Source organism: Bubalus bubalis, chromosome 1 (assembly GCF_019923935.1).
Source record: "Bubalus bubalis isolate 160015118507 breed Murrah chromosome 1, NDDB_SH_1, whole genome shotgun sequence".
Taxonomy (NCBI): Eukaryota; Metazoa; Chordata; class Mammalia; order Artiodactyla; family Bovidae; genus Bubalus; species Bubalus bubalis.
This window is the reverse complement of record NC_059157.1, coordinates 184,687,007-184,695,019: the sequence shown is the minus strand read 5'-3', so window position 1 is coordinate 184,695,019 and position 8,013 is coordinate 184,687,007. Positions and strand designations below refer to the sequence as shown.

General features: G+C 49.0%; 1 protein-coding gene across 5 annotated transcripts in view; it reads right to left on the bottom strand.

The window, feature by feature from the left end:
* Nucleotides 1-1,555: 1,555 nt before the first annotated feature.
* The window catches only part of B3GALT5 (beta-1,3-galactosyltransferase 5), a 38,893-nt gene continuing 32,435 nt past the window's right edge, over nucleotides 1,556-8,013 (bottom strand). For 2 of the 5 annotated variants that reach the window (XM_025292061.3, XM_006076933.4), the window contains 2 exons: nucleotides 5,448-5,593; nucleotides 1,556-4,552 (listed from right to left, as the gene is read on the bottom strand). In XM_025292061.3, coding sequence (XP_025147846.1) covers nucleotides 3,617-4,552 — 936 coding nt within the window. In that variant the 5' untranslated portion in view covers nucleotides 5,448-5,593 and the 3' untranslated portion in view covers nucleotides 1,556-3,616. Of the gene's footprint in view, nucleotides 4,553-5,170; nucleotides 5,218-5,240; nucleotides 5,300-5,447; nucleotides 5,594-8,013 lie in introns of those variants that run through there. The other 3 variants (XM_025292075.3, XR_006553134.2, XM_006076932.4) reach the window with 3 other exon arrangements.

Sequence of the window (8,013 nt, the reverse complement as noted above, 5' to 3'; positions counted from 1 at the left end):
GGACTTGGAGTTCATGTCCTAAAGGGAGGGGGTGTGTGGTGTGGGAAGTCTGTGGAAGGGCCAGACGTGCAGCCTGAGCCCCCAAGGGAGGGGGCACCTGCCTCCCTCTGAACACGGACTGCATCCCTTAGGCCAACTGACTGCCTAGGGGCGGCAGTGCTGATTGTGACCAACACATGTGGTGCTTCCAAGAACACTTCAGCTATGTGACCTTGAGCTAGCTGTTCACACTCTCTCTGCCTTGGTTCAGTTCAGTTCAGTTCAGTTCAGTCACTCAGTCCTGTCCGACTCTTTGTTACCCCATGAATTGCAGCACGCCAGGCCTCCCTGTCCATCACCAACTCCCGGAGTTCACTCAGACTCACATCCATCGAGTCGGTGATGCCATCCAGCCATCTCATCCTCTGCCGTCCCCTTTTCATCCTACCCCCAATGCCTCCCAGCATCACAGTCTTTTCCAATGAGTCAACTCTTCGCATGAGGTGGCCAAAGTACTGCAGGTTCAGCTTTAGCATCATTCCTTCCAAAGAACACCCAGGACTGATCTCCTTTAGGATGGACTGGCTGGATCTCCTTGCAGTCCAAGGGACTCTCAAGAGTCTTCTCCAACACCACAGTTCAAAAGCATCAATTCTTTGGCACTCAGCTTTCTTCACAGTTCAACTCTCACATCCATACATGACCACTGGAAAAACCATAGCCTTGACTAGACGGACCTTTGTTGGCAAAGTAATGTCCCTGCTTTTGAATATGCTATCTAGGTTGATCATAACTTTCCTTCCAAAGAGTAAGTGTCTTTTAATTTCATGGCTCGGTTACTCATCTGTAAAGAAGGTTGGATTGCATCACTGACTCGATAGACCTGAATTTGAGCAAGCTCCAGGAGTTGGTGATGGACAGGGAAGCCTGGCCTGCTGCAGTCCATGGGGTTGCAAAGAGTTGGACACTACAGTGAGTGAACTGAACTGAACTGAAAAGCAGGAAAGTGGGTAGTCACCTCCTGGGGAGTAGTTGTGAGCATTTAAGGAAGTAATACTTGTGAAGCCCTTGTCTCAGTGCCTGGCAATTAGCCTTGGTCATCAGTGTCATGGACGTCCCCGGTGGCTCAGTGGTAAAGAACCCACCTGCCCATGCAGGAGACGTAGGAGATGGGAGTTAGATCCCTGGATTGGGAAGACGCCCTGGAGGAGGCATGGCAATCCACTCCAGTATTCTTGCCTGGAGAAATCCATGGACAGTGGAGTCTGGCAGGCTACAGTTACTGGGATCACAAAGAGTTAGACATGACCTAGCAACTGAGCATACACACCTGAGCACACATAAGCACCGTTCCTCCCTGGACCTGTGAGTGAAAACACCAGCCTGGCTCCTCTCAATCCCATTCTGAAATTTACTCTGGGTGCTATTGGAAGCACCCAGAGGCCTCACTTTGCCTACTAATTTGCACTTTCACAGTTTCTTACTCTCACATACAAGCAAGACAGCATCACGGACTACACCTCTGGCTGAAACCTGCACTCCATGACAAACAAGCTGTGAAGTCTTGGGCAAGCCTCTGGGTCTCTTTGAGCTTTATTTTCATCCTATGTAAATGCCAGACCAAATAAGCTCAAAGGTCCCTTCAAGTTCTGTAGCCACAAAACATGTTTTTCCTTAGAGTATAAAAGGTCTTCATTATATAAAGAAATAGAATTGGGGATGGGGGCAAGGGATGTGTTTTGCAGAAAACTGTTTCAGAGCACACAAAGGGTGGAGCTGAGTGTGTGCTTGTGCTCCTATGGCGAGGGCTTTGGGCAGGTGCTGAGACCAGATCCTGAGTGAGATGAACCTCCCCTCCCAGCCCAGTGGCCACATGGACATGCATCCCAGACAAGGTGGACATCTAAGCACAAACGCAGCCCTATTGCCAAAGACTCCTTCACCCTCAAAGCCCAAAACCCACCATTATCCCCCAAATCAGAGGGAGTCTGTCCCACGGGACTGACTGGCCCTGCTAAATCCAGGCTTCAGAAAACAAGCTCAGTCCCTAATTTTCCCACCTGAGAAGGTAGCTTTTCTGAACATGACCCAGCACATTCAGAGAAGCTGGGATAAGAAAACACATCCACCAAGAAGCAGCTCCGTCCAGAAACGAAAAACAGTGTGCAAAATAAGATGCCACTTTGCAGATCAACCCAGCTGTGACCATTCTGCAGCAGACACCTCTTCCCGTGTTCAGGTCAGAGCTTTGTTCAACATTTGTAAGTTTCACAGCCATGTGAGGCCTCGGCTCTGAGTGGTGCTAAAGTTCGGTGCAATAAAGTAGAAAGTAAGAACTGATCCTCCTGGAGATTGGGAGCAAGATGGCTTTGTATGTCTTGTGACAGTGGCTGAATGGGCAGATTCTGCCAAAAAAAAAAAAAAGTGTTTTGTTTCCACACAACCCTGCAGAACAGGCTCTTCCAAACCCCCAGGAGATGCATACTAAAGTCCATATCACAAAATGAAGCTGTTCCTTGGCCATCTGAGGAATGCAGTGACGCTGAGCTGGGATTGGGCTTAGGACACACACTCAGGGAGACGCACCTTGGACCAGGACTCAGTTCAGCGTTTAACATCCCAGGGGCTGCTTGAGAGGGTCTTGACTTAAATCATTCCCAGTTCCCAGAAAAGCTCCCAGCATCCTTCATGGATGATGCTTCCAGCCACCCTCCAGTGTGCACTTGGAGACCTGAAGTGCAGACCAAGGACAGACGGAGCCAACAGACGGGGTCACCATGGACACTGGGGAAGAAATGCTGTGCTCTCAGGGATCCCCCACTCAGCAGAAGGGCCAACAGGTATGTACAGCAGGCCAAGCTTCACAGTGAGTTCTGAGCTGAGTCTGGTTTCTAAAGACTGGTTTCTATCCAGAACTGGGTGTTTCCCGGGGGTAGAGCTGCGGCCACTGCAGCAATGTCTGTGTAGTGAATTGAGTGCCAAGCTGCTAACAGGGTCTCAGGGCAGCCAGACTCATCGTGAACACAGGGAACTCGGTACCGGAGGGATGGGGGGCATTGGTTCACCCCAGTCTCTGCACTAAAAAGCACAAGAATGGGACTTGAGGAGGAGGAGGGGACTCTTACAAGGGACCAACGGATGCCAGCAGCAAGGCCCCCCTTGAAACCCCCATCGCCACCATCCTCTCCCAGGAGGCAGCTCACGAGGGTGGACTGAGACGGAGGCTGCCGCCTGGGATCTGACGACACTGGGCTCTCCCCCTCGCTCTGGTGTCTGCTGGCTGTCATCCTTGAGACAGGTCCCCATCCCTCTCTAAGCTGCCCTCTCCTTGTGTGTGAAGTGGCAGTGGTGACACCCACCACTCCATGTGGATGCTGCCCCTGACGTGAGAAGATGCAGCTGCGCGTGAGTTAGTGCCTCAGGGTAGGTGCTCAAGAGATGGTGTCTGTTATGGCTTGGGTACCAAATGGGGCTTCATCTGTGGTGGCATTTACATTTAGACAGGGAAGGCTGCAGGACCTTGTGTTCTGCCTCTTCCTTCCCCACTCCCTCCCTGACCTGGGGAGTCTCAGCCACACCATCAAAGAACTTTCAAAAGCCATCACCGCGGTGGTCCATGGGCACTTTTAGGCTCCCCTCAGTTATCTGGACACTCTTCTGGCAGGGAACCTTCCAGAGCCTGCCAGTACTTCAGGATGTCTCGCGGCTTGATATGATGGGAGGCCACAATCTTCTTATAACGGCACGTGGTGAACGGTAACCCATCAGGGAAGAAAGTCTGCTCAGAGTGAAGTTCCTCCAGCCTGATCTTCAGTCTTTTCAGGCAGAGCCCCACAAAGACATCTTCCAGTTTAATGAAGGGCACGCTATTGGCAACATGGTACACCTCGCCCGCCACATCGCTAGAGAAAACGTAGCCAGTGCCGGAGCAGAAGGGCGGGTACTTGTCCCACGGATATTCGTACTTACTGACAAACCACTTATTGAACCGTTTCCTGATGGGATACTCGTTCAGTTTTAGGAAGCCGGTGAAAAACCGAGTTGTCCTGTTTTTCTTTAGGAGCAGTTCCGTCAGATAGTAGATATTGACGAACATGTCAGAGTCTGTTTTCATCACGAAAGTTGTCTGTGGACAAAAGCTGTAGATCCACTGCATCCCCATCATGGTCTTCAGGGTCAGATTGAAATAATCATCTGTGAAGTTCTTCTGGATAATATCACGAAACTTCTGGCTCTCCTTGGCCACTTCTCTTGAGATGTGTTTACTGGGAGAGGTTCCCAGGAGAAATAATGTTTTTATCCGCTTTCCCTTTATGATCTTTTCTCTTCCCCACGTGCTCCGGATGACCAAGCGGACAAACCACTGCTCGTGAGATGAAGCTACCAGCAGTATCAGAAAGGGGGGATCCTGCTCGCAATCTATATCTGGGAGCTGAAGGAAGTCCCCAAGTTCATTCTTGAAAATCACTGGTTCTCCTTTAAAAGGATTCAGATCCTCCAGGTTATAATACAGACAAAAGACTCCCAGGACCATCAGGGAAATATATACCCATCTCATCTTCATGTAAGCCATCTGAAAGGAAAACAATCAAATGGTTAGACCTCAAAAAGCAGGAGTATAGCTTTGCCCTGGGTGGCTGAGATGGGGGATGAGATGAGACCCATGCTTCATGGCTCAAGTTTTAGAAACTCTGGAGTCTTGTTGCAGACACAAGTGGAGTGATGAGATTCCACAGGGAGGCAGAGATGAGTGCCACCGTCTCTCACTCCCTGGTGGAAGATTGGGACCACAGGAACCAGGCAGTGGTCCTGGCTCCTTCATAGTGGGAGTCTTGGATCCCTGATCTAGAAGGACATTGAATCACACAGCTCACTAGGTCTGTCCTTCCAGTTCTGCCCTTCTCTGACTCCATAATGGCATCTAGCTAGAGAATCTGCAAGGCCAGAAAGCACATGTCCTAGACCCAAATGTACAGACCCCTGGCACTCTTCTTTGACTGATTTAAGCACGATTTCATCACTCCCAGAAAGAAGCAAGACCAGTCTTCAATGTGTACAACTACCTTGGAATTCCATCCATGCAAAGCAGTGGCTTTTTTTTTTTTTTTTTCATTTTTTTTTTTAGGTTACTTTTTAAATCTCCTATTCTTTCACTGGACTTCTCAGGTGGCACTAGTGATAAAGAACTCACCTGCCAATGCAGGAGATGTAAGAGGCATAGGTTCAGTCCCTGGGTGGGGAAGATCCCCTGGAAGAGGGCATGGCAACCCATTCCAGTATTCTTGCCTGGAGAATCCAATGGACAGAGAAGTCTGGCAGGCTAAAATCCATATGGTCACACAGAGTCAGACACAACTAAAGCGACTGTACATGCACACATGTTCTTTTGCTCACCTATCTCTTTTATTCTCCACAAACCCAGGATCATCCATGTCAGCATTATAACATTAAGAAAGCAAATAACTCACCCTTTTCCTGGGTAAGATGAACCTCTTGTTTGAAAGCTAAGCCAAAGGGTGGATTCCAAGAGCTGTCAGCATATGACATTCAGCACAATTAGGTCTTGGGCTTGGTTTGTTTGCCAGAAAATGACGATTCTCTGCCTTGGGAAGCCCTATGAGGAAAAACCAAGAACAGTGTCATTCAAATTGCTCATGCCTCAGCAGCAGCTCTTTACTATTTTCTGTGCTGAGGCATTTGCCGTAGTGCCGATGCACTACTCATCGGTAGGACATTATTCCCCAGCCTCACTTTTCTCATCTGTAAAATGGTCCAATCAAGACACTGCTACTGCTGCTGCTAAGTCGCTTCAGTCGTGTCCGACTCTGTGCGACCCCATAGATGGAAGCCCACCAGGCTCCCCCGTCCCTGGGATTCTCCAGCCAAGAACACTGGAGTGGGTTGCCATTTCCTTCTCCAATGCATAAAAGTGAAAAGTGAAAGTGAAGTCGCTCAGTCGTGTCCAACTCCTAGCGACCCCATGGACTGCAGCCTACCAGGCTCCTCTGTCCATGGGATTTTCCAGGTAAGAGTACTGGAGTGGGGTGCCATTGCCTTCTCCGAAACAAACCTTGTTACTTCTTTAATTTACTACTCCAGCCCAGAAGCTGTCTAGATTCTTCACGAAGTAGCACCCAAAACCTAAGATTCTTTATCTTGTCAATGTCCCACAAGTCTATTGTTTCTTTGTCTCAAAAGTTTAAAGGCTGCCTGCTTTGACCTCTTCTCAAGTCCCAATTCTATGAGATTTCGGTATATAGGAAGTAAAATTGTTTCTTTTTCTCCTGTTCATCTGCCCATGTCCAGTTTTGCTAAGCGTACAACCACAAGAGCTCCAGATGAGTGCAGAGGGAAATGTCACCCTCCTGACTTCTAATTGAAGCAGGATGGAGACACTCCACACTGTCACCTCAGTCCTCCCTTTCAAGTCCACCTTGCAAGGGGATTCTGTCACAACAAGCAGAGGGTGCCCTTCCCAGGGATGACCCCAGCCCGGAGGAGCGTGGGAAGAGTGGTCCAGGGATGCCCTAGAGCTCCACCCCTGGCTGGATGCTCGCATCACAGGCCACAGCCCTGGAGGGTCTGGGAGCACCAGAGAGAAAACACAGCCTGGTGGGTTCAGAGGACAGTGGCCACCTCTTGGAGGGCCAGTGAGAGGAAGAGAACTGGGCCTCCTAACAGTTCTCTGTGGAAGTGAGTTCTTCCTGAAGCCAGCGGGAGCCACAAACCCTTCTCAAACATTTTTATATTATGGAAACTTTCAACACAGTTCATAAAACAAAAGATACAAGATAACCAAGGAAATCAATTATTTTGAAATAAATGCATCAAAATACTTTTTAAAGTGTACCAAAATAATACTCAGGCTTCACTGAGGGCTCAGTGATAAAGAATATGCCTGCATGGCAGGAGACACAGAAGACGTGGGTTCAACCCCTAGATCAGGAAGACCCAGCACAGCCAAAAATAAAATAAATAAATAAAACTTTAAAAGAAATTTGGACACAGATAGGCATACTGGAAGAACACCAAGTGAAGATGAAGGCAGACATGGTGGTGATACGTCTACAGACAGGGATCATCAAGGATTACCAGCAACCAGACTGGGAAAGACTCTCCCCACAGCCTCAGAAGGAACCAACCCTGCCCACACCTGACTGCAAATTCCCAGCCGCCAGCCCCATGAGAAGATAAGCATCTGTCAACAGCCACACCATCCTATCTCCTCGGGTCCTGAGCCCTCGGTGTGTGGCACTTTGTTACCGCAGCCCTAGGAACCTAACACAGCGCCATATTCATGATGGAAGGAAGTGCTGTTTCAATGAAAGGTTCATGACAAAAAAAATGTAATTTTTTTTCCCTTTCAAGGTGCTGGACCAGCTCTGGTGCTCAGGGTCTTCTGTCACCACTGGTAGACAGGTTGTCACACCCAAACTGAGGGATGGTCATGCTTCAAAACCGTGATGGCCATGATCCCAAGAGAGGGAAGATGCATGCATGCTCAGTCATGTCCAACTTTTGCCACCTCACAGACTGAAGTCTGCCAGCCTCCTCTGTCCATGGGATTCCACAGCCAAGAATACCAGAGTGGGTTGTGACTTCCTTCTCCAGGGGATCTTCCCGACCCAGGGATCGAATCCGAGTTTTCTGCATTGCAGGCAGATTCTTTACCACTGAGGCACCAGGGAAACAGGAGGAGAGATAGCAGTCGTGGCTATCTGAAGCACTGGGTGACATCACCCCCACATTTCCAGTCCCTCTAAGAAGGTTTTGATACTTGTTTTTATCTGACCTCCCTCAAGGGCCTGGACACCAGGGCTGAGGTTGTGTGGAGTGGAAGCTTTGCACATTTTTACCACTTTTGGGGGGTAAAATATATTTTTCAATTTTATGGGGGCGGGGGAAGGGTGATGGTGGCTGACCATTTAAAAAATTTTTTCTACTTAACAAAATAAGCCATCAACTCTATTTCAACCCCTCTCCCATTTCAAAAATGTTCAAAACCATCTGCTCTGTCTCCCTGTGCCAGCTCCG